Source organism: Lynx rufus, unplaced genomic scaffold, assembly GCF_022079265.1.
Source record: "Lynx rufus isolate CCGP_SWC_20201006 ecotype Redwood Valley unplaced genomic scaffold, mLynRuf1.p SCAF_4, whole genome shotgun sequence".
NCBI lineage: Eukaryota > Metazoa > Chordata > Mammalia > Carnivora > Felidae > Lynx > Lynx rufus.
In genome coordinates this window covers 163,396,795-163,423,421 of record NW_025814856.1, presented here as the reverse complement: position 1 = coordinate 163,423,421, position 26,627 = coordinate 163,396,795, and the positions used below count along the sequence as shown (strand labels likewise).

Genomic DNA, 26,627 nt, shown 5'->3' with positions numbered 1-26,627 from the left:
CTATCCTCAAGAAGACAAGAGGTAACAAGTATTAGGGAGGATGTGGAGAAAAGGGAAGCCTTGTGCTCTGTGCATGGGACGCAAATTGGTGCAGCCACTGTGGAAAACAGTATGGACGGTCCTCCAAAAATTATAGGTAGAATTACATTTGATCCAGCAATCCCACTTCTGGGTATTTATCCAGAAGAAATGCAAGCAAGATCTCAAAGAAAGATCTGTACTCACAAGCTCCCTACAGCATTGCTCACAATAGCCAAGATGTCGAAGCAACCTAAGCGTCCATCTATGGGTATATATATATTGTTCTGTGAAAAGAAAGAGGAACATCTTGTCATTTGCAACAACAGGGTCAAACTTGAGGGCATTATCGTAAGCGAAACAGGTCGAACAGAGAAAAACACACACTGTATGATATCATTTTATTGGAATTTTAAAAAGCCAAACTGATAGAAATGGAGAGTAGAACAGTGGTGACAAGGGGCTGGGGGATGGGGGGATGGGGAGACATTGGTCAAAGAGTACAAAGTTCCAGTTATAAGATGATTAAGTTGTGGGGATCTAACGTGCAGCAGAGTGACTATAGCTCATACCACTGTATCATACCTTAATAGTTACAGGAGAGTAGATGATCTTAAATATTCTCACTCAAAACGAGTAATGGTAAATATGTGATGTGATGCAGGTGTTAGCTAATAATACTGTGGTGGCAATTATTTTGCAATATGGAGTGTATCAAATCAACACATTGCACCCTTTAAAATTATAGTGTTACATTTCAATTATATCTCAATAAAGCTGGATAGCATGTGGGGGGGGGATAAGGTGGAGGGCCATGGGTGAGGTATCTTCACTAGAGAGAATGAACTGGCAAGACTGGCTAAAAATCAGGCCCCAGAGCATTAGCTTCAGGTTAACTGAAAGCCCTCACTACACACGGGGAGAGTTGACTCCAGAAACCGTAAGTGAGTTAGGCAAGCTCGCAGAGATGATTCCAGAACAAACCAGGTCCAGGGCACATAGCACCATTCGCTGTTGTAGCCTTCTCTCCACAATTGTCTGGCTATTTTACTCACGGTATTTTCCTCTCTCATGACCTCCTGAGAGGAGAAACAGACACTTGGGTCGGAGATACCAACTTGAGGCTAAACTAAGTCTCCTATGAAAATTCCATCCTCTTCCTGCTGTCTGATCTTTAATAGCTGAAAAGACCTCTTTTTCTTTAGGAATGAGGAGACTGGCAGATAGGACCACATTGGTGGCCCTGTCCGCGCTGATGTCCAGTCAAGGATTCCTCCTTGATTCCTGGGGAAGGAGATTCTCAAGAGGCCATTTTCTAGGAAAACACCCAAAAAGCAAAAGGCAACTGGAGATAAGAGTAGTGGGCAGAGGCCAAAACTGAGAACAGGCCTCAGAAGTCTAAACTGCCCTTCACTGAGGTTACAGCCCCTCCCGGGAACAAGATGTGGTGCCACAACGACCTTCGGAAAGGATCAGCACAGTCCCAGCAGCACAGGTGGGTTGTGCAGTGGAAACAACACAAAGGCACCACTTGCTGGCCCACCTGGCCCATGTCCTGTCCCTTTAAATCGGCACCACTGGGCCCTTCCTCCCTGGGCTCTGAGACTTCCTCCCTGTGCTGTGCTGGCAGGAACAGCCTCTGTACTCACAACCCAAGGCACAGCACCAGGTCACGGGTTTCTGCAGAAAACAGCAGAGCCTGTCACCACTTCTGCTGGAAGGTGAGCACACACGGGGAGGAAGGGAGCCACCTGGGGCAGGGGGGAGTGGAGGAATTGGGGGCGTAGGGGGGCTCTAAGAAATTCAGGGCCTGGTTGCAGCTCACTGAGTGGGCGCCTGCATTCTACTACCTCCCAGGAAGGGGAGCAGGATCTAGAAAGAATAACTTCACCCTTGCAGGCTTTTCAGGGAGCTCTGAGTTTCAGAACAAGCAAGGGAAGAAGAAATGGTAAGCATCTTCTCCAGCCCTGGAGTGCGCACACTTTTACTTGGGACTACATACTTCGTCCTGCCCTGCTCCTCGCCTGGTCAGAAAGGTGTTTGCTAGAAGCACTGTCAGGGCGGAGCACACTGGAGAAAGCTGCAGACACTCCCTCTGAGGGCATGTGCAGCCAAGGAGAGAGACATTTCTGAGGACAAACAAGTGAGTCTAACCTCAGAACACATCGCAGAGTGGAAATCGTGTCTGTGAGCCGAACCCCACTCACACCCTCCACCTCCTCAGCCCTGTGCACCCCCAGGGACTTGCAGGAGCCAGCAACAGTTATGAACATGGTCTTCAGGCCTCTGCAGTACACGTGCTTGTGTGTCCTTGCACATCCCGTCCCCCACCCAAGCTGCCCAGGCTCTGTGGGATGGAGCCCTCTTTATCCCCACACACTGGCTATACATGAAGGGCTTGGACAGGATGAATGGCTCGCAAACTCACAGCAGGGACCCAATGCATTAGAATCACTCAGAGGGTTGGGGAGGGTGCCTCGGTGGCTTGGTCCATTAAGCTTTGAGCCCTGGGATGGATTCTGTGCTGTCAGTTCAGTGCCTGGGGCCTACTTTGGATTCTTTGTCTCCCTCTCTCTCTCTGACCCTTCCCTGCTCATGCTCTGTCTCACCGTCCCTCAAAAAAATAAGGAAACAGTAAAAAATTAAAAAAAAAAAAGAAAACCCTCAGGAGGAGGGGTGAGAGATACCGTTTTTTTAACGTTTATTTATTATTTATTTATTTGTTTGTTTGTTTATTTTTTAGACAGACATGTGAGCAGGGGAGGCACACATGAAGAAGAAGGAGAGAGAATCCGAAGCAGGCTCTGTGCTATCAGCACAGAGCCTGATGAGAGACTCAAACCCACAAACCATGAGATCATGAGCTGAACCAAAATTAAGAGTCAGACACTTAACAGACTGAGCCACAAAGGCACCCCCTTTTTTCTTATTAAAGTACAGATCTATGAAATAAAATGTCAAATATATATTTTAAAGACTCCCATAGATACCTCCAAAAGACAGCAGGTTCAGGAAGCAGGGGACTACATAATATCCAATTGCATTTAAGATGCTATGAGTCTCCATGTTCTACATCAGTCAATGACTCCAAGCCTCTAAACCCCAGATGTCAGCTCTCAGAAACTCTGGAAGAATTTTTCAAATCCCATCCCAAACCACCGCAAACCTTTGAGAAATCCCATAAAGGCCAGGAGGCCAGTGGATTTCCTAGAGCACACTTGGTCATTTTCATCATCGATAAGGACTTCTTGCTTTAGCTAAATTCTTGCTCTTTGCACTGAATCTTCCGGCTGTTTCTTCAGTTCTGCTGTGCAGTCAGTTACGGGAGTTTGCTAATTTTTACACACAAGATCACTACTTACCTGAGGCCTGTGGGATCAACTTTACCAAGGGCTTTGGGGAGCCGAAAGGGGCGTTACGCAGAAGACAAACTGTCATCTAACGGGACAGAGACAAGTTATCAATCAACCCTTCCCTTTGCTTGTCCTTGTGTGTTGCCCATGGGACACGGCAGTAGCCAGGTGTTGCCATGAAGAGGTAGCATTTGAAATGGATGGCAGAGCACAGACAGGACTCAGACAGAAATGTGGGAGAGAAGGAGTGGTCATGGGGGTGAGCGCACAGGTGGGCTGGAAAGGCCCTGAAACCTGTCCTCTGCGGAGCAGCTGACCCAGAAGGTGCGTGATTGGGACACAGGGCTGGCGAAGCAGACAGAGCAGAGCTGCGCCCTTGTGACCGGGTCCTTGTGAGATCAAGCAGACTCCATCAGTCAGTGGCTATCTGTAGTAAATCCTGCCGGACTTGGGGTCATCGCTTAGTTTGAGAGGCCTCAGATTCGGGGCAGGAACACCAGGAGCCGGAAGGGAGTGTCCCATCTCTCCAGCACACAGGTCATATTTACACAAATGACACAAGCCAAATTCTTTGGTCTTCGGAGAGTAGATCACAGGTTCTTCACATCAGCATGGGAGATAGGTATCATTTCCAATTTTCAAAAGCAAACTGCAAACTCTCTTCTTGTCCCCCCCCCCCAGCCCCTCCCTGGCCAACCACCCTAAGGTGGTTCCCTAAGTCACTGAGGAGAATTTCTGATTCTCACGGTTTTCCAAAGTCTCCCCTGGCTGTGGAATCTTCTGGGAAAACTTTGTGCCTACAGTTAATGCCACTGACATAAATTACCTGGGAAATTCTCAGCTAAGGCTCACTCACTGACACAAAGGACGGGTTATCACCATCATTCTGTCATTTGCATTCATGGTCCCTGAAAGGACTAATGAGGCTCACCAAAGGATCGCACGGTTTGGTTCCAATACCAACCAGGTCCTTCCAGGGTTCTTCCCCAAATTCTGATGTTCAGAGGAGGGCAGGAAGCATGACCTTTTCATTGGGATGTCACCAGCTCTTTGGACCTTGCCTGAGCCACCTTAGGTAGTTATACCTATTCGATAAACGAATGAATGATTGACGGAATGAAGGAACTAACGATGTGTTTGGAACTCTTTCAGGTGGGCATGGGAGGACGCAAGATGGCCAGGGATGAAGAAAATGCCTATGGTAAGAACTGATCTCAGTGTGTACTTGCCCCTAGGCATCAGCTCTGGGTCCCAAGGCCATGGGCTAACTCAAGACTGAACAGAGACATTGGGGCACCTGGGTGGCTCAGTCGGTTGAGCGTCTGACTTCAGCTCAGGTCATGATCTCGCAGCTCGTGAGTTCGAGCCCCACGTTGGGCTCTGTGCTGACAGCTCAGAGCCTAGAGCCTGTTTCAGATTCGTCTCCCTCTCTCTCTGTCCCAACCCACTCTCATTCTCTGTCTCTTTCAAAAATAAATAAACATTAAAAAAAAAAAAAAAGACTGAACAGAGACAAATCCCAGACATGTCCCCATGCTGGGGTGAAACAGCTAGAGCCCCAGCTTTGTATTTTTGCTGGACCTCTGCCCCTGCCCTACTGTAGGATATTAAGTGCCTTGACCAGACTGTGCCTTGGGTCCCAAAGGGTACAATGAGGATAATATATCTACTCCGATCCCCACAGAAGATGTGGAGGGTTGAGATCATGGACTAGAGGGAACACGGTTTACCAGGTAGACTGTATACGTGAACAAGGATGGAGGGTTAACTGTGTCTTACTGGAAGCAGGTTTCCTAGAGAGAAGAGGGAGGAGGAGGGGAAGTGGAGGAAGGGAAGAAGCAAAGAGATCCTGTCACCCGAATACTCTGAGCAACCCTGGGAGACACAACTCTCTGTCACCCCTCCCATTATGCAGAAGACGTTGAACGCTTAGACTAAACTTGCCCAGGGTTCCACAGCTGGCACAAGCGGGGGTGTGATTCCAACCCGGGGTGTCTGGGACTCCAGACAGCCCTTCACTCCCAGGCCTTCTATGCCCTCCCGCATCTCCTCACTGGGATGGCCCTGGGAGAAGTCTGGCAGAGGCCTGGGAAGTCGTCAAGCACGGAGCACCTCTGCAAGGTGCGGACGACCAGAGGCAATGTCAGCTGAAGTCATGGCCTGCGACCTTCGAGGGGGACCCTCCAGAGCAGTGTGCACCCGGTGCAGGAGCATGGACTGGGGGGCAGGTGCACGCACTGGAGCCAAAGATGGAAGAGAGGTGGCTAAAGATGCCCCCGGCGTCGCACAAGCTCTAACCAGAGCGCCTGGGAAAGGCCTGGTTGGACAAGCACAAGCGGGAGGTGTCATTGCCCTCCTCAGTTCAGGAGGCAGCCCGGAGCCCCGGTGGAGCGGGACGCGCGCTCTCAGGCCGGCGGCCCACGCCTACTCTGTCCTCACAGGTTCCCAGGACCCGGACGACCAGCAGCCGCAGGCGCAGGAGCGCAGGCTCAGGCTCATCCTGGCCGGCAGGACCGGAGTGGGCAAGAGCGCCACGGGCAACAGCATCCTGGGCCACAGGCTCTTCCCGTCCAGGCTCGCGGCCACCCCGGTGACCAGAAGCTGCGCCCTGGGGAGCCGCAGCTGGGCCGGGTGGCGCGTGGAGGTCACCGACACCCCCGACCTCTTCACCGCCCAAGGCCGGCACGCGGACCCGGACTGCACCGAGCGGGCCAGCTGCTACCTGCTCTCGGCGCCCGGGCCGCACGCGCTGCTGCTGGTCACGCAGCTGGGCCGCTTCACCGCCCAGGACGAGGAGGCGGCGCGCGGCGTCCGCGAGCTGTTCGGGGCCGGCGTCCTGGCGCGCGCCGTGCTCGTCTTCACGCGCCGGGAGGACCTGGAGGGGGGCTCGCTGCACGACTACGTGCGCGCCACCGACAACCGCGCGCTGCGGGCCCTGGTGGCCGAGTGCGGCGGCCGCGTGTGCGCCCTGGACAACCGGGCGGCGGGCGCCGAGCGCGATGCGCAGGTGGGCGAGCTGCTGGCGCTGGTGGAGCGGCTGGCGCTGGAGCACGACGGTGCGCCCTTCACCGACGACGTGTACGGCCTGGCGTGGGCCGGGCGCCAGGCGCGTCCCGAGGACACGCTCCGTCTGGTGGCCGCGCGGCTGGCGGCCCGCGGTCTGTGGAGGGGGTGGGGTCGGCAGTGGGGGCGGGGGCGGCGCTGGCTGGAGGCCGCGAGGCGGAGGTGGCCGCTGGCGCTTCTGCTACTGGGGGGCGCACTGTTATTTGTCCTGCTGCTTCTCCAGCGGGGGGCTCCAGGCCCAGATTGAAGGCGCTGCCCTTCCAAACGCGGGGAGCCTGGCGGGTAAAGGGGCTGGGTCAAGGCGCTGAGGGGAACTTAAACCCAATTTCAAAGGAAACGTGGAGTTTCAGACTGCGAGTCTTAATGACTCAGGACGGCTTGGACACTGTATCGACTTTGCAAAGGCTCAAGTTCACTTTTAGCATTCAAATGTCACTTTTGACTATATGTACACTATTCAAATAAATATGGTTAACTTTCAAATGTCCTTAATTCATTTTAGTAGTTTGGGTGTATTTTTCCTTCTTGAAAAAATAGTGCATTGATTGGTAGTGTTTTAGATAGAAAGTGGATTCATGGCAAATGGAAACAAACATTTGTGTGTGTGTGTGTGAGCATTTATCAAAACGTAGACACTGTCTTAGTCCGCTTGAGTTGCTATTAAAAAAACAACAACGGGAAAGCTCTCAGTTTTTCCCCATTGAGGATGATATTAGTTGTGGGCTTTTCATAAATGGCCTTTATGGTGTTTAAGTATGTTCCTTCTATCCCAACTTTCTCCAGGGTTTTTTTTAAGAAAGGATGCTGAATTTTGTCAAATGGTTTTTCTGCATTGATTGACAGGATCACATGGTTCTTTTCTTTTCTTTTATTCATGTGATGTAGCACACTGATTGATTTGCATATGTTGCACCAGCCCTGTAGCCTAGAAATGAATCCCACTTGAAAATGGTAAATAACTCTTTTTATATGCTGTTGAATTTGACTTGCTAGTATCTTACTGAGAATTTTTGCATCCATATTCATCAGGGATATTGGCTTGTAGTTCTCTTTTTTTTTTGCTGGGTATCTGTCTGGTTTAGGAATCAAATTAATGCTGGCTTCAAAGGATGAGTCTAGAAGTTTTCCTTCCCCTTCTATTTTTTGGAACAGCTTGAGAAAGATAGGTATTATCTCTGCTTTAAATGTCTGGTAGAATTCCCCAGGGAAACCATGTGGTACAGGACTCCTATTTGTTGGGAGATTTTTGATAACTGATCAAATTTTTTATTTCTTCCTGTTTGAGTTTTGGAAGTGTGTGGGTGCTTAGGAATTTGTCCATTTCTTCCAGGTTGTCCAATTTTTTGGCATATAATTTTTCATGGTATTCCCTGAGAATTGCTTGTATTTCTGAGGGATTGAGATCAGACACATGACAGGGATGTCCACTCTCACCACTGTGTTTACCATGGTGTTGGAAGTCCTAGCATCCGCAATCAGACAAAAAAAGAAATCAAAGGCATCAAAATTGGCAAAGATGAAGTCAAGCTTTCACTTTTTGTAGATGACGTGATATTATACATGGAAAACCCGATAGATTCCACCAAAAATCTGCTAGAACGGATACATGGATTCAGCAAAGTCACAGGATACAAAATCAATGTACAGAAATCAGTTGCATTCTTATACGCCAATAATGGAGCAACAGAAAGACAAACTGATCCGATTCACAATTGCACCAAGAAGCATAAAATACCTAGGAATAAACCTAACCAAAGATGTAAAAGATCTGGATGCTGAAAACTATAGAAAGCTTATGAAGGAAATTGAAGAAGATACAAAGAAATGGAAAAACATTCCATGCTCATGGATTGGAAGAGTAAATATTGTTAAAATGTCAATACTACCCAAGGCTATCTACACATTCAATGCAATCCCAATCAAAATTGCACCAGCATTCTTCTTGAAGCTAGAACAAGCAATCCTAAAATTTGTGGGAACCACAAAACACACTGAATAGCCAAAGTAATATTGAAGAAGAAGACCAAAGCAGGAGGCATCACAATCCCAGACTTTAGCCTCTACTACAAAGCTGTAATCATCAAGACAGCATGGTATTGACACAAAAATAGACACATAGACCAATGGAATAGAATAGAGACTCCAGAATTGGACCCACAAAAGTGGCCAACTAATCTTTGACAAAGCAGGAAAGAATATCCAATGGAAAAAAAGTCTCTTTAACAAATGATGCTGGGAGAACTGGACAGCAACATGCGGAAGAATGAAACGAGACCACTTTCTTACACCATTCACAAAAATAAACTCAAAATGGATAAATGACCGGAATGTGAGACAGGAAACCATCAAAACCCTAGAGGAGAAAGCAGGAAATAACCTCTCTGATCTCAGCCGCAGCAATTTCTTACGTGACACATCTCCAAAGGCAAGGGAATTAAAAGCAAAAATGAACTTTTGGGGCCTCATGAAGATAAAAAGCTTCTGCACTGCAAAGGAAACAAGCAACAAAACTAAAAGGCAACCTACAGAATGGGAAACGATGTTTGCAAATGACATATGAGACAAAGGGCTAGTATCCAAAATCTATAAAGAACTCACCAAACTCCACACCTGAAAAACAAATAATCCAGTGAAGAAATGGGCAGAAAACATGAATAGACACTTCTCTAAAGAAGACATCCAGATGGCCAGCAGGCACATGAAAAGATGCTCAACATCACTCCTCATCAGGGAAATACAGATCAAACCACACTGAGATACTATGTTAAACAACAGCGGTGAGAGTGGGCATCCCTGTCGTGTTCCTGATCTCAGGGAAAAAGCTCTCAGTTTTTCCCCATTGAGGATGATGTTAGCTGTGGGCTTTTCATAAATGGCTTTTATGATGTGTAAGTATGTTCCTTCTATCCCGACTTTCTCAAGGGTTTCTATTAAGAAAGGGTGCTGGATTTTGTCAAAGGCCTTTTCTGCATGGATTGACAGGATCATATGGTTCTTCTCTTTTTTTTTTATTAATGTGATGTATCACGTTGATTGATTTGCGAATGTTGAACCAGCCCTGCATCCCAGGAATGAATCCCACTTGATCATGGTGAATCATTCTTTTTATATGCTGTTGAATTCGATTTGCTAGTATCTCATTGAGAATTTTTGCAACCATATTCATCAGGGATATTGGCCTGTAGTTCTCTTTTTTTACTGGGTCTCCGTCTGGTTTAGGAATCAAAGTAATACTGGCTTCATAGAATGAGTCTGGAAGCTTTCCTTCCCTTTCTATTTCTTGGAATAGCTTGAGAAGGATAGGTATTATCTCTCTTTAAACATCTGGTAAAACTCCCCTGGGAAGCCATCTGGTCCTGGACTCTTATTTGTTGGGAGGTTTTTTTTTTCAATATATGAAATTTATTGTCAAATTGGTTTCCATACAACACCCAGTGCTCATCCCAAAAGGTGCCCTCCTGAATACCCATCACCCACCCTCCCCTCCCTCCCACCCCCCATCAACCCTCAGTTTGTTCTCAGTTTTTAACAGTCTCTTATGCTTTGGCTCTGTTGGGAGATTTTTGATAACCGATTCAATTTCTTCGCTGGTTATGGGTCTGTTCAAGCTTTCTCTTTCCTCCTGATTGAGTTTTGGAAGAGTGTGGGTGTTTAGGAATTTGTCCATTTCTTCCAGATTGTCCAATTTGTTGGCATATAATTTTTCATAGTATTCCCTGATAATTGTTTGTATCTCTGAGGGATCGGTTGTAATAATTCCATTTTCATTCATGATTTTATCTATTTGGCTCATCTCCCTTTTCTTTTTGAGAAGCCTGGCTAGAGGTTTGTCAATTTTGTTTATTTTTTCAAAAAACCAACTCTTGGTTTCGTTGATCTGCTCTACCGTTTTTTTTAGATCCTATATTGTTTATTTCTGCTCTGATCTTTGTTATTTCTCTTCTGCTGGGTTTAGGCTGCCTTTGCTGTTCTGCTTCTAGTTCCTTTAGGTGTGCTGTTAGATTTTGTATTTGGGATTTTTCTTGTTTCTTGAGATAGGCCTGGATTGCGATGTATTTTCCTCTCAGGACTGCCTTCGCTGCATCCCAAAGCGTTTGGATTGTTGTATTTTCATTTTCGTTTGTTTCCATATATTTTTTAATTTCTTCTCTAGTTGCCTGGTTGACCCACTCATTCTTTAGTAGGGTGTTCTTTAACCTCCATGCTTTTGGAGGTTTTCCAGACTGTTTCCTGTGGTTGATTTCAAGCTTCATAGCATTGTGGTCTGAAAGTATGCATGGTATGATTTCAATTCTTGTATACTTATGAAGGGCTGTTTTGTGACCCAGTATGTGATCTACCTTGGAGAATGTTCCATGTGCACTCGAGAAGAAAGCATATTCTGTTGCTTTGGGATGCAGAGTTCTAAATATATCTGTCAAGTCCATCTGATCCAATGTATCATTCAGGGCCCTTGTTTCTTTATTGACCTTGTGTCTAGATGATGTATCCATTTCTGTAAGTGGAGTGTTAAAGTCCCCTGCAATTACCACATTCTTATCAATAAGGTTGCTTATGTTTGTGAGTAATTGTTTTATATATTTGGGGGCTCCGGTATTCGGCGCATAGACATTTATAATTGTTAGCTCTTCCTGATGGATAGACCCTGCAATTATTATATAATGCCCTTCTTCATCTCTTGTTACAGCCTTTATTTTAAAGTCTAGTTTGTCTGATATAAGTATGGCTACTCCAGCTTTCTTTTGACTTCCAGTAGCATGATAAATAGTTCTCCATCCCCTCACTCTCAATCTAAAGGTGTCCTCAGATCTAAAATGAGTCTCTTGTAGACAGCAAATAGATGGGTCTTGTTTTTTTATCCATTCTGATACCCTATGTCTTTTGGTTGGCACATTTAATCCATTTACATTCAGTGTTATTATAGAAAGATATGGGTTTAGAGTCATTGTGATGTCTGTATGTTTTATGCTTGTAGTGATGTCTCTGGTACTTTGTCTTGCAGGATCCCCCTTAGGATCTCTTGTAGGGCTGGTTTAGTGGTGACAAATTCCCTCAGTTTTTGTTTGTTTGGGAAGACCTTTATCTCTCCTTCTATTCTAAATGACAGACTTGCTGGATAAAGGATTCTCGCCTGCATATTTTTTTTCTGTTTAGCACACTGAAGATCTCGTGCCAATCCTTTCTGGCCTGCCAAGTTTCAAAAGAGAGATCAGTCACGAGTCTTACAGGTCTCCCTTTATATGTGAGGGCACGTTTATCCCTTGCTGCTTTCAGAATTTTCTCTTTATCCTTGTATTTTGCCAGTTTGACTATGATAGGTCATGCAGAAGATCAATTCAAGTTACGTCTGAAGGGAGTTCTCTCTGCCTCTTGGATTTCAATGCCTTTTTCCTTCCCCAGTTCAGGGAAGTTCTCAGCTATAATTTCTTCAAGTACCCCTTCAGCACCTTTCCCTCTCTCTTCCTCCTCTGGGATACCAATTATGCATATATTATTTCTTTTTAGTGTATCACTTAGTTCTCTAATTTTCCCCTCATACTCCTGGATTTTTTTTATCTCTCTTTTTCTCAGCTTCCTCTTTTTCCATAACTTTATCTTCTAGTTCACCTATTCTCTCCTCTGCCTCTTCAATCCGAGCCGTCGTGGTTTCCATTTTGTTTTGCATTTCGTTTAAAGCGTTTTTCAGCTCCTCGTGACTGTTCCTTAGTCCCTTGATCTCTGTAGCAAGAGATTCTCTGCTGTCCTCTATACTGTTTTCAAGCCCAGCGATTAATTTTATGACTATTATTCTAAATTCACTTTCTGTTATATTATTTAAATCCTTTTTGATCAGTTCATTAGCTGTTGTTATTTCCTGGAGATTCTTCTGAGGGGAATTCTTCCGTTTGGTCATTTTGGATAGTCCCTGGAGTGGTGCGGACCTGCAGGGCACTTCCCCTGTGCTGTGGTATATAACTGGAGTTGGTGGGCAGGGCCGCAGTCAGACCTGATGTCTGCCCCCAGCCCACCACTGGGGCCACAGTCAAACTGGTGTGTGCCTTCTTGTCCCCTCTCCTAGGGGCAGGATTCACTGTGGGTGGTGTGGCCCGTCTGGGCTACTTGCACACTGCCAGGCTTGTGGTGCTGGGGATCTGTCGTATTACCTGGGGTGGGTAGGCAAGGTGCACAGGGCCAGGAGGGGCAGGCTTAGCTCGCCTCTCCTTAGGTGATCCACTTCAGGAGAGGCCCTGTGGCAGCGCGAGGGAGTCAGATCTGCTGCCGGAGGTTTGGCTCCGAGAAGCACAGAGTTGGGTGTTTGCGCGGAGCGAGCAAGTTCCCTGGCAGGAACTGGTTCCCTTTGGGATTTTGGCTGGGGGATGGGCGAGGGAGATGGCGCTGGCGAGCGCCTTTGTTCCCCACCAAACTGAGCTCTGTCATCTGTCTGGGGGCTCAGCAGCTCTCCCTCCCTTTGTCCTCCAGCCTTCCCGCTTTCCGAGCAGAGCTGTTAACTTATGACCTCCCAGACGCTAAGATGCGCTTGCTGTCGGAACACAGTCTGTCCGGCCCCTATGCTTTTGCCAGCCAGACTCGGGGGCTCTGCTTGGCCGGCAGGCTGCCCCTCCGCCCTGGCTCCCTCCCGCCAGTCCCTGGAGCGCGCACCGCCTCGCCGCCCTTCCTACCCTCTTCCGTGGGCCTCTCGTCTGCACTTGCCTCTGGAGACTCCGTTCTGCTAATCCTCTGGCGGTTTTCTGGGTTATTTAGGCAGGTGTAGGTGGAATCTAAGTGATCAGCAGGACGCGCGATGAGGCCAGCGTCCTCCTATGCCGCCATCTTACCGCTTGTGTTTCTTGTATTGCTTGTATTGTTTGTATTGGTTGTATTGCTTGTATTGCTTGTATTTCTTGTATTGCTTGTATTTCTGAGGGATTGAGATCAGGATCACGACAAGGATGTCCACTCTCACCGCTGTTGTTTAACATAGTGTTGGAAGTTCTAGCATCAGCAATCAAACAACAAAAGGAAATCAAAGGCATCAAAATTGGCAAAGATGAAGTCAAGCTTTCACTTTTTGCAGATGACATGATATTATACATGGAAAATCCGATAGACTCCACCAAAAGTCGGCTAGAACTGATACATGAATTCAGCAAAGTTGCAGGATACAAAATCAATGTACAGAAATCAGTTGCATTCTTATACACTAACAATGAAGCAACAGAAAGACAAATAAAGACACTGATCCCATTCACAATTGCACCAAGAAGCATAAAATACCTAGGAATAAACCTAACCAAAGATGTAAAAGATCTGGATGCTGAAAACTATAGAAAGCTTATGAAAGTAGTTGAAGAAGATACAAAGAAATGGAAAGACATTCCCTGCTCATGGATTGGAAGAATAAATATTGTCAAAATGTCAATACTATCCAAAGCTATCTACACATTCAATGCAATCCCAATCAAATTTGCACCAGCATTCTTCTCGAAACTAGAACAAGCAATCCTAAAATTCATATGGAACCACAAAAGGCCCCGAATAGCCAAAGGAATTTTGAAGAAGAAGACCAAAGCAGGAGGCATCACAATCCCAGACTTTAACCTCTACTACAAACCTGTAATCATCAAGGCAGCATGGTATTGGCACAAAAACAGACACATAGACCAATGGAATAGAATAGAAACCCCAGAGATAGACCCACAAACCTATGGCCAACAAATCTTTGACAAAGCAGGAAAGAACATCCAATGGAAAAAAAGACAGTCTCTTTAACAAATGGTGCTGGGAGAACCGGACAGCAACATGCAGAAGGTTGAAACTAGACCACTTTCTCACACCATTCACAAAAATAAATTCAAAATGGATAAAGGACCTGAATGTGAGACAGGAAACCATCAAAACCCTAGAGGAGAAAGCAGGAAAAGACCTCTCTGACCTCAGCCGTAGCAATCTCTTACTCGACACATCCCCAAAGGCAAGGGAATTAAAAGCAAAAATGAATTACTGGGACCTTATGAAGATAAAAAGCTTCTGCACAGCAAAGGAAACAACCAACAAAACTAACAGGCAACCAACGGAATGGGAAAAGATATTTGCAAATGACATATCAGACAAAGGGCTAGTGTCCAAAATCTATAAAGAGCTCACCAAACTCTACACCCGAAAAACAAATAACCCAGTGAAGAAATGGGCAGAAAACATGAAAAGACACTTCTCTAAAGAAGACATCCGGATGGCAAACAGGCACATGAAAAGATGTTCAGCGTCGCTCCTTATCAGGGAAATACAAATCAAAACCACACTCAGGTATCACCTCACGCCAGTCAGAGTGGCCAAAATGAACAAATCAGGAGACTATAGATGCTGGAGAGGATGTGGAGAAACGGGAACCCTCTTGCACTGTTGGTGGGAATTCAAATTCGTGCAGCCGCTCTGGAAAGCAGTGTGGAGGTTCCTCAGAAAATTAAAAATAGACCTACCCTATGACCCAGCAATAGCACTGCTAGGAATCTACCCAAGGGATACAGGAATACTGATGCATAGGGGCGCTTGTACCCCAATGTTTATAGCAGCACTCTCAACAATAGCCAAATTGTGGAAAGAGCCTAAATGTCCATCAACTGATGAATGGATAAAGAAATTGTGGTTTATATACACAATGGAATACTACGTGGCAATGAGAAAAAATGAAATATGGCCTTTTGTAGCAACGTGGATGGAACTGGAGAGTGTGATGCTAAGTGAAATAAGCCATACAGAGAAAGACAGATACCATATGGTTTCACTCTTATGTGGATCTTGAGAAACTTAACAGAAACCCATGGGGGAGGGGAAGGGAAAAAAAAAGAGGTTAGAGTGGGAGACAGCCAAAGCATAAGAGACTGTTAAAAACTGAGAACAAACTGAGGGTTGATGGGGTGTGGGAGGGAGTGGAGGGTGGGTGATGGGTATTGAAGAGGGCACCTTTTGGGATGAGCACTGAGTGTTGTATGGAAACCAATTTGACAATAAATTTCATATATTGAAAAAAAAAAACCACACTGAGATACCACCTCACACCAGTCATAGGGGCTAAAATGAACAAATCAGGAGGCTATAGATGCTGGAGAGGATGTGGAGAAACGGGAACCCTCTTGCACTGTTGGTGGGAATTCAAATTCGTGCAGCCGCTCTGGAAAGCAGTGTGGAGGTTCCTCAGAAAATTAAAAATAGACCTACCCTATCACCCAGCAATAGCACTGCTAGGAATCTACCCAAGGGATACAGGAATACTGATGCATAGGGGCGCTTGTACCCCAATGTTTATAGCAGCACTCTCAACAATAGCCAAATTGTGGAAAGAGCCTAAATGTCCATCAACTGATGAATGGATAAAGAAATTGTGGTTTATATACACAATGGAATACTACGTGGCAATGAGAAAAAATGAAATATGGCCTTTTGTAGCAACGTGGATGGCTCTGGAGAGTGTGATGCTAAGTGAAATAAGCCATACAGAGAAAGGCAGATATCATATTGTTTCACTCTTATGTGGATCTTGAGAAACTTAACAGAAACCCATGGGGGAGGGGAAGGGAAAAAAAAAGAGGTTAGAGTGGGAGACAGCCAAAGCATAAGAGACTGTTAAAAACTGAGAACAAACTGAGGGTTGATGGGGGGTGGGAGGGAGTGGAGGGTGGGTGATGGGTATTGAAGAGGGCACCTTTTGGGATGAGCACTGGGTGTTGTATGGAAACCAATTTGACAATAAATTTCATATATTGAAAAAAAAAACCACACTGAGATACCACCTCACACCAGTCATAGGGGCTAAAATGAACAAATCAGGAGGCTATAGATGCTGGAGAGGATGTGGAGAAAAGGGAACCCTCTTGCACTGTTGGTGGGAACGCAAACTGGTGCAGCTGCTCCGGAAAACTGTGGAGGTTCCTCAAAAAATTAAAAATAGAACTACCCTGTGACCCAGCAATAGCACTGCTAGAAATTTGCCCAAGGGGTACAGGAGTGCTGATGCATAGCGGCACTTGTACCGCAATGTTTATAGCAGCACTCTCAACAATAGCCAAATTATGGAAAGAGCCTAAAATTCCATCAGCTGATGAATGGATAAAGAAATTGTGGTTTATATACACAATGGAATACTACTTGGCAATGAGAAAGAATGAAACATGGCCTTTTGTAGCAACGCGGATGGAACTGGAGAGTGTTATGCTAAGTGAAATAAGTCATACAGAGAAAGACAGTTACCATATGTTTTCACTCTTATGTGGATCCTGAGAAACTTAACAGATGACCATGGGGGAGGGGAAGGAAAAAACAAACGTTAGAGAGGGAGGGAGCCAAACCAATAGAGACTCTTAAAAACTGACAATAAACTGAGGGTTGATGTGGGGTGGGAGGGACGCGAGGGGTGATGGGCACTGAGGAGGGCACGTGTTGGGATGAGCACCGGGTGTTGTATGGAAACTAATTTGACAATAAATTTCATATTAAATTTTTTTTTTCAACGTTTATTTATTTTTGGGACAGAGAGAGACAGAGCATGAATGGGGGAGGGGCAGAGAGAGAGGGAGACACAGAATCGGAAACAGGCTCCAGGCTCTGAGCCATCAGCCCAGAGCCTGACGCGGGGCTCGAACTCACGGACCGCGAGATCGTGACCTGGCTGAAGTCGGACGCTTAACCGACTGCGCCACCCAGGCGCCCCTAAATTTCATATTAAAAAAATAAGAAATAAAATTTAAAAAAGCACAGACTGGGCCACTTATAAATAGCAGAAGAATTTTCCCCATGGTTCTAGAGGTTGGAGGTCCAAGATGGAGATGTGATTTCAGTCAGGATCTGGTGAGAGACCTCTCTGGGTTGCAGACTGCTGACTTCTGGCTGTGTCCTCACATGGTGGAAGGGATGAGTCAGCTTTCTGGGGCCTCTTGTAGAAGGGCACAGTTCTCCTTCATATGGGATCTACCCTCTTGACTGACTCACCTTCCAAAGGCCCCAGCTCCTAAAACCATCCTCTTGGGCACGAAATTTTCAATATATAAAACCTGTTGGGGGACACAAACATTCAGACCAAAGCAGACACTGACCCTCCTTAATACCGTCCTAGTTCTTATACCCGGCTAGATCTGGCCCTTTGTGACCCTTGGATGTTTTATTATCACCAGTGAAAGTGATGTCAGGGTCATACATATTAATGTTTACTTCTGATACATCGGTTTATTTCCTTTACAATAATTTACTGCCAAAAAAGAGAAATAACTATACTGAAAATAACACAGTTCCCAAGTTTCTAGCATTTATTATGGCTGATGTCTTTCCAAAGTGAAGTCGAAATTTGGGGAATGTCTTCATTGTGCTTCTCAAATGGATTACTATGCAAAAAAACAAAACAAACAACAAAACAAAACAAAACAAAGCAAAACCCAGAGGTCGTCTCACACAATGGAGAAAGAGGGAGCCACAGGTGCACTGGTGGAAAGCCTCAGACGCCCGACATTCCACTGCTATGGTGGTACTATGGAGTTTAATGGGGGTAGGCCAGCCCATGAAAGTGCTTGACCGCCACATCATTAGAAAATCAGAAGCCATCCTTAGGTTGTGTAACCAAACCCATAGGGTTTCCTTATTGCTCTGTCAGAATGTGACAAAACACTTTCTTTTTTTTTATTTATTTATTTATTTATTTTTTTAATATATATGAAATTTATTGACAAATTGGTTTCCATACAACACCCAGTGCTCATCCCAAAAGGTGCCCTCCTCAATACCCATCACCCACCCTCCCCTCCCTCCCACCCCCCATCAACCCTCAGTTTGTTCTCAGTTTTTAACAGTCTCTTATGCTTTGGTTCTCTCCCACTCTAACCTCTTTTTTTTTTTCCCTTCCCCTCCCCTTATGATGACAAAACACTTTCAAGGAAGTTGGCTCCTCTCTTCAAATCAGCCATGCTCTAGTCCGAAGGTTTGGATGCAACAGGAGGCACCTACTGACCTGGCCCAGGGTCAGGGGCTGGAAGGTAGGTGGTGTTGGGGGAGGGGGGTGCAGCTCCACGTGGAGAAGGTGGGGGACCCACCCATCCCAGGGCCATCCCAGTTCCACGTGGATTAGAAGGGCCCGCCATGCCACTATTTCCTGGGGCACCAGAGTGGGAGATGCAGGTTGGACTTCGGGGTTGTGGTGAGCTGTGGTCAGGAGGCCTGAGGGCCCTGGTGGCCCTTGCAGTGAGCTGGGCTCGGTGAAGTGCCGCTGGGCAGAAGTCCGCCATTAATCTCCGTCTTTAGGGTCCTCAGCAGCCCTGCGGGGCTCACACGGGGGCTCTGAGCAAGGGGGGAATCCCTTCCGTAACCCTGCAACTCGGGAACCCGCGGGGCAACAGGGAGGGGGCCGGGGTTGGGGGGACGGCCGCTGTCCCCAGCTCTGCCTCCAGGGCCGCGTGTGCACGAGCACGCACTGTGGGGCTGACTTTAACCCGTCATTCTTTCATTTCACGTTGTCTCGTGACCACGTGTCCACACACGCCCTCCAATTGTTGTTTGTTTCTGTCTTGTTTGCATGTAGAAATGGGAAGTTAAAATAAATATAAGTATTATGGCTTTTAAATTCGCATACGGAAATGTATGCTTGAATCAAAGGAAGGCTTTGACACCCACGGGTAAAAAGCTCTACTTGGGACTTGGCGAGGGCGTGTTAGAAGGAGTAGCGGAGAGAGCAGGGTGTGGCACGTGGCCCCGCACTTGTGTCTGTCTCAGAGCCATCCCCTATGCACCTGCTCCAAGAGGTGGGGCCGAAAGGGGTTCCGTTTCTTTATTGACATGATCACATTAATGTTCATCTTGATAGCTTTCGTGTATGATGAAATAATATGATGAAACCACTTTGTAGGTTGAATTCAATAAATCTGTGATACAGAATCATCAAATCCAAGAGGAAACTTTTAGTAATAGTAAATACTCATGAATTAAAAAAAAAAGATTTCATAAACAGATACATTTCACACTCATACATACTCCACAGGTATTATTCACAATAATAAATACTGCACATCATTGTGTGTATATTCCTGGGAGCTAGTTGAAGTATAAGGTAGGATATGATTAGATGCCAGTTACAAAGTGCAAATGTGGAAAGATACCAATATCTATAGATATAGATATATATCTACATCCATAGATAGAGAGAGAGAGAGATAGAGAGATAGATAGAGATAGGTAGGTATAGATATTGATATCTTTCCACCTGTTTCTGTTTCTCTTGAGAACCCTAGTACAGTCAGACCTACTGAGAAAGTCCACATCCCCAGGCCCAGGTGCACAGGCCATGCATAAGACTCAGGCTGGACCAGGACAACAGACATATGTGCTGCCCTGCCCCCACACGCCATAGGAGCAATGATTGATAAGCACCAGCCATCCATCACGGGCCTGGAGAGACTCTGGGAAGCGGAGTGTGTAGGGATGACTGGAAGCTGAAGGTAAACGGGATGAGAACACTAAGTAAAACCACATGGCATCTGAGTGCCCACACTAAGCTCAAGGCACCCTAGAGAAATATGGGGCCTTAGCTGCTCCATCGATAATTGTAGCAACAATCCCAACCAGTCCAATTCCCTGTGGGCTGACTCAAATCCCACCCTAACAGCCTGATGGAGGAAAAGGGATTCTGTATCTAGGCATCAATATTATTTATTTCATTTGCTCCTTTCCTCCTATGTCTACAATTTAATAAAATTATGAAACTTGTTTTAAAAGCAGGAGAACAAAAATAAAACACAACAACAGGGTAGACTCAGAAAAAGTCCAGGAACTGAACAGGGATTTTAAAATAACAACAAGGACTGAAGAAAAACTGGACAACATGAAATAAAAGATGGGGAAATTTCAACAGACAGATGAAAACCATAAGAATCAAACATACGTGGTAGAAGTCAAAAGCACTATCAGAGATGAAGTGTTCCCTAGCAGGTACATCAGTCAACACAGTTGACTCAACATGAGTCAGTGAATTTGAAGAAGAGAGAATAGAAATTCTTCCAATGAAAACAAAAGTTAAAAATGAGTGAGAAAAAGAAAAAGAGAAGAGAGTATCCGGGAGCTGCAAAGCAAATCAAACAGGTTAACACACATGTATCTGAAGTACCAGAAGAAGAAAAAAAGAGAATGAACAGAAGAAACATTTGAAGATAATGGTTCAGACGTTTCTAAAAACAAGGGAAGACACCAAGATACAGACCAAGAGTCCCAGAGAAGCTTGAGCAGGATAAATACAGAAACAAACAAATAAAAATCTAGGCACTTCATACTGAAACTGCTAAAACCCAAAGATAAAGAGGAAGACTTAAAAATAACTGGAGTATAAAAGGCACATTATATTAGAGGAATAAAGATTGTAATCACAGATGATTCCTTGTCAGAGCTTGCAACCCGAAAGACAATTGACTGACATCTTTATATTACTGAAAGAACAAAAGTGTCAGCCCAGAATTCTCTAAAAAATAAAAATAGCTTTCAAATATAAAGGTGAGCTAAAGGCTGCCTCACAGAAGCTGAGCGGATTCACTGTTGACTTACCTGTGCTACAAAAAAGATTGGAGGAATTCCCTCATCCAGAAGGAATGAAGGTGATACCAGACAGAAATCTGTATTTACCTAAAGAAATAAAAACCTCCAGAAATGGCAAAAAGGAAGATAATACAAAAGACATTTTGTAGCTTACATTTTATAGCTCTAAAAGATAATTGTCTAAAACAAAAATAGTAATAGTGTATTGAGGGACCTACAATGTATGTGAAAGTCAGGCATCACAACACCCAGGAGGCAGAAATTGTTAAGCACACTAGTGTAAGTTCCTTAAACGACATGTGAAGTGGTCTAATAGTATTTCCATGTAGATTGTGATGAATGGTCTAAACACCCCGGAATAAAAAGCAGGGACTGTAGGACTGGATTAAAAAGCAAGGCCAACCACATGCTATTTAAAAGAAAGTCACTATAAATATAACAAGTGCATTACTTTTTTATCGGTGCCTAACAAATGACCTCCAACTTAGCAACTTGAAACAACATACGCTTATTGGCTCCGTCTCTGGGGGTCTGGAGTCTAGGCAAGGCCTGACTGGGTCCTGTGCTCAGAGTTGCTTGAAGCTTCAGTCAAGGAGACAGCTGCTCAGTAGTGTCCTCTGTGGAGTTCAGGGTCTTTTTCCAAATTCATTCAAGTTGTTGGCAGCATTGAGTTGCTTGTGGTTGTAGGACTGAGTTCCTCCTCCCAGAGGGTCACCCTGGCTGTCCCTCTTGATAGGCAGTTCTCAATACAGATATTCAACATGGATATTCTCTCCAGTGGGAGAATCTCTTGCTTTTAAATATTTTTTGATTAGGTCAAGCCCACCTGGTATAATCCCACCTCCTTTTTCCCCTAAAGTTTATTTATTATTTTGAGAAAGCCCGAGATAGCACAACGGGGGAGGGGCAGAGAGAGAAGGAGAGACAGAATCCCAAGCAGGCCTTCCACTGTCAGCATGGACCCCTACTCAGGGCTCAGACTCAGGAAACCATGAGATCATGACCTCAGGCAAAGGAAACCAATAGTCAGATGCTTGACCAACTGAGCCACCCAGGCACCTCATTAGCATTTTTTTGAAAGACACAGAGAAGGATACAAGAGGTGACTCTCCTCTCTCTGGCTCAGAGGAGAAAGTGCTGATCCCTCCACCTTCACCCCAGGGAAGCAGAAACTCTGCTGTGAGCCCTTCATAAATGATCTCATGAAAGACAGTGATTGATCTGTTTCAGAATGTGAGAATGTTAGGATAGTTCAGTAGACCGCTTTTTCCTATTATGTTTCATTTTTTTAAAAACATGAAACAGATGGTACTTTCTCCCTCTTAGCTTACTGGGGCCAGACGTGACCCACACTTTTGGTCCCTTATTCCATTCTGTATACACACCAAAGATATTCTTTCTGGCAGGTCCCAGCTGAGTCACCTTCTTGGACAGTAAATCTGGTTGTCAGATGGCCCCAGGATGTGCGACTAGCTCTGTTCCATTCAGGGAGAAGAATAAAGTTTTCCAACTTTGGGTTTTGGCCCCTGCTCTGGTCTCCACTCCCTCTTTATTAGGGAGTCCTAGACTTTGGATAGAAATCTGGTATTTTGCCTTATTTGATTTAGTTCTTTGCTTGTATACTTGAGAATCTTGGAGAGGAGGAGTCTTCCGTATTCTGAATCTAGCTGGTAACATTTGGAACGAGGGAAATGCCTTGAATATATTTGAAATGACTTTGTCCCTTTCAAATGTGAGATTATTTGCAACTGGGCGGTCACTCTGAAGGTATGGTCCCAGACGAGCAGCATGGGCAACACCTGGGAACAACACAACCTGTAGGGAATGCAGATTCTCAAGCTCCACCCCGAGCCTACTGAGTCAGGCTTTGTACTTTAACAAGCCTTCCCGATGGCTCTGATACATGCTAATGCTTCACACAGTATAGAGAAAAACCTGAAGAAACAGCTTCTAGACTAAAAAAAAAAAAAAAAAAAAAAGGATTTGTGAAAACATGACAGCCTTGTAATCCGGGGTGTTGGTGTTTCTTTACAAGGGATTGCCTATAGTCTATCACTTGTCCAATTTGCATGACAAAGCCCAGGGCTCCCTTGCTGCAAAATAGAATTTTATATAGTAGATATCCAGAAAATAGAAGCTGAGAACACTCTGTCTTCTTCTAGGGGAAAGAAAACAGAGAGGAAGAAAGAATAAACCAATGAGACATGTGTCCCAGATTCCACCTCTCCAGGTTCAGAAAGCAAGAGATATATTGTCTTTTCCTCAGTTCATGGAGGAATGAAGAAGCATGAAGAATTGTATGAAAATTTGGTTGGGAGATTGTCAAGGGAATTCACCATGAGGGTGAGAACGAGGTAGCTGTGCAGTGTCTATGTTTAATTTTGCTACGAAGGCTGTTCCCCGTGTACTCCACACTGCTCCACAAAAAGCAATTGACTTAAAGTCTAAGGGACTCATTTCCATAAGCCTGCTCAAAACATTTTTCCTACAAAAGCAACTATTAACTCAAGAGGAATTAAAAATAGAATTAAAATCTCCCTATCTCATTGTCCTTTCTCACAAATCTGTATCAGAGAACTGGTGCTTAAGAAAATGTGCACACCAATGAGAAAGAATGAAATCTGGCCCTTTGTAGCAACATGGATGGAACTGGAGAGTGTGATGCTAAGTGAAATAAGCCATACAGAGAAAGGCAGATACCATATGTTTTCACTCTTATGTGGATCCTGAGAAACTTAACAGAAACCCATGGGGGAGGGGAAGGAAAAAAAAGAGGTTAGAGTGGGAGAGAGCCAAAACATAAGAGACTCTTAAAAACTGAGAACAAACTGAGGGTTGATGGGGTGTGGGAGGGAGGGGAGGGTCGGTGATGGGTATTGAAGAGGGCATCTTTTGGGATGAGCACTGGGTATTGTATGGAAACCAACTTGACAATAAATTTCATATATTAAAAAAAAGAGGGAAAAAATAAAAATAAAAAAAATAAAACAGGTCTTTTGGAAACAGCCTAAAGATGGATCTTGTTTTCTTTTTTTTAAATTTTTTTTCCACGTTTATTTATTTTTGGGACAGAGAGAGACAGAGCATGAACGGGGGAGGGGCAGAGAGAGAGGGAGACACAGAATCGGAAACAGGCTCCAGGCTCTGAGCCATCAGCCCAGAGCCGGACGCGGGGCTCGAACTCACGGACCGTGAGATCGTGACCTGGCTGAAGTCGGACGCTTAACCGACTGCGCCACCCAGGCGCCCCGGATCTTGTTTTCTTATTCATTCTGTTAGCCTATGTCTTTTGACTAGCGTATTTAGTCCATTAACATTTAGAGTGAGTACTGAAAGATATGAATTTATTGCCATTGTGTTGCCTGTAGAGTTTGAGTTTCTGGTGGTGTTCTCTGGTCTTTGTTGCTTTTGTCTTTTTTGCTTTGGTTCACCTTTTCTCCCCTGAGAGAGTCCCCCACACAATTTCGTTCCAGGCTGGTTAAGGGTCACAAACATCTATAATTTTCCTGTGTCTGGGAAACACTTTATCTCTCTTTGTATTTTGAACAAACAGCCTTGCTGAATGAAGAGCTTTGGGCTGCTTATTTTTCCAGTTCAGCACATTGAATATATCCCGCCACTCCGTTCTGTCCTGCCAATTTCTGTGGATAGGTCTGCTGAGAACCTGATCTGGTTGCACTTGTAGGGTAAGGGCTTTTTTCCTTTGCTGCTTTCATAATTCTTTCCTTGTCTCTTTATTTTGTGAATTTGAATATGAAATGACTTGTTGATAGTTGGTTTTCTTTGAATCTCATGGGAGTTCTCTGTGCTTCCTGGGTTTTGATGTCTGTCTTTCCTCAGGGTAGGAAAGTGTTCTGGTATGATTTCCTCACATAAACCTTCTTCTCTGTGTTCTCTGTCTTCATTTTCTGGGACCCCTATTATTCAGATATTGTTCCTTTTTACTGAGCCACCACGTTCTCTAAATCTTATATCATGCTCTTTTGCCTTAGTTTCCCTCTTTTTTTGCCTGCTTTATTAACCCCCATAAGTTTGTCCTCTGCATCATCGATTCCCTGCTCTGCTGCATCCATCCTTGCCACCGTGGCAGCCATATGAGATTGCATCTCAGTTCTAGCATTTTTAATTTCATGATGGCAAATTTTACTTCTTTTATCTCCACAGAAAGGGAATCTATGCTTTTTTCAAACCCAGCTAATATTCATATTATCAGGACTCTAAATTCTGGTTCAGACATTTTGCTTATTTGTCGGGAGCATTTCCTCCTGTCCTTTCTTTTCAGTGAATTCCTTCATTTTGGAAGAAGTAAAGGAATTATTTTAAAAATTTAAAAATTTTAAACAACACACAAAAAAATCAAATGAAGGATGCTAGATCCTAAGTGTGTTTTGGTGTGGTTGTTGAAAGAAGCTTGACAGAGTAGAGAAAAAGGGAAAGAAGGGGGAAAAAAGGAAATAAAAAGTAGGAAAACATTTGATAATTAAAAACATGCAACCTTCCTTTGTCTCCAGCATCCATCCACTCCCCACTTCTACACTGTCTGTGACGAAGCCATGAGGTGGCACCTCCCTTCTGAATTTCATCTCAGAAGGGGCTGTGTTTCCAAACCCCTCATTTCTGAGGTCCCTTAGTCTTGGACCGACTCCAACCCTCCGTGGGAGGGTCTTGCCAAGCAATGGCCAGGTGCTCGCCACCCCTGGGAACGTTCATGGGACCACCTGCTGCAGATGCCCAGAGGCTACAGCCAGGTACCAATGTGCCCCACAAGACTTTCGCCCAGTCATGTAGCAGCAGCGTCTCAGGGGTTGTGGTAAATCACAACACACATCTGGTGCCAGACTTCACTGCCCCATAATGCCTTTGTTCCAAAACCGACAAACAGCTGTTCTCCAGGGTCCACTGGGACACTTACCTGTGGGGAGGCCACACGACCTCTACCAAATGTTCTCTTAGCAGGGGAACCGCTTCTCCCCACGTGGCCCTCGGAGCCCTCCGACCTCGCTCCTGGGGATTCACCCTTCCCACCAGATCACCACCAGGTAGCGAAGTACAGAGTTTCCAACTCTGAGCTCCCTTGTTTATAGGGCCCGTCTTCTTAATGGTATTGAAAACCTACTTTCTCCTTTCTTGCTTTCTTGTTCAGTCCCTTTTGGGTGTTTCCACTCTTTCTCTTTCTCTACAGTTGCCTTTTGGGGGAGTGTTTTCCTGTATTCTACCCCCTGTTTCTGTCCTATCTCCACAAGCAAAAACAACTCCCTATCCTCCATGGCTTCTCTCTCCCCCAAATCACCTCTCGTGCTGTGTACCTGCCAAGTTCTCTGGCTCAGGTTATGCAGATTGTTATGTTGATCCTCAGATAAATTTTCTAGTGTGAAAAATGCTTTTGTGCTGATCCGGCTGAATTTCAGGAATGAGAGAAGCAGAAAACTTCCATGCTACTCCACCATCTTGGTCCCTTCTCCTGGGGAGAAGGGATTTTGAGGGATTGTGAGCTTCTTTGTGGTGTGCTTCCTTTATCCTCGAGATTAATTAAAAGTACAGTCTAAACTCATAGGTGTTTGAGGAAAACTGGGAGAGGTATATGTCCCTTTGGGCAAAATGGCTTTGAGCATGGACAAGCCAGTGTCAAGATGGAAGAGTGAGGAGAGTTGCCAT

The 26,627-nt window shown here is 45.2% G+C and overlaps 1 protein-coding gene across 3 annotated transcripts; it reads left to right on the top strand.

Moving 5' to 3' along the window:
- The first annotated feature begins 1,656 nt into the window (after nt 1-1,656).
- On the top strand, nt 1,657-6,917 carry LOC124525081 (GTPase IMAP family member 1-like). 3 transcript variants are annotated; one of them, XM_047097542.1, is made up of 4 exons: nt 1,691-1,739; nt 1,918-1,966; nt 4,524-4,572; nt 5,813-6,917. In XM_047097542.1, exons 2-4 carry the CDS (start codon nt 1,964-1,966, stop codon nt 6,679-6,681), a joined length of 921 nt encoding a protein of 306 aa, XP_046953498.1. In that variant the 5' UTR covers nt 1,691-1,739; nt 1,918-1,963; the 3' UTR covers nt 6,682-6,917. The 3 variants fall into 3 exon arrangements, with proteins under 3 accessions (XP_046953500.1, XP_046953498.1, XP_046953499.1); XM_047097544.1 differs by lacking the exon at nt 1,918-1,966 and having other exon boundaries at nt 1,657-1,739; XM_047097543.1 differs by lacking the exons at nt 1,691-1,739; nt 1,918-1,966 and adding an exon at nt 2,099-2,161.
- The last annotated feature ends 19,710 nt before the right edge of the window (nt 6,918-26,627 follow it).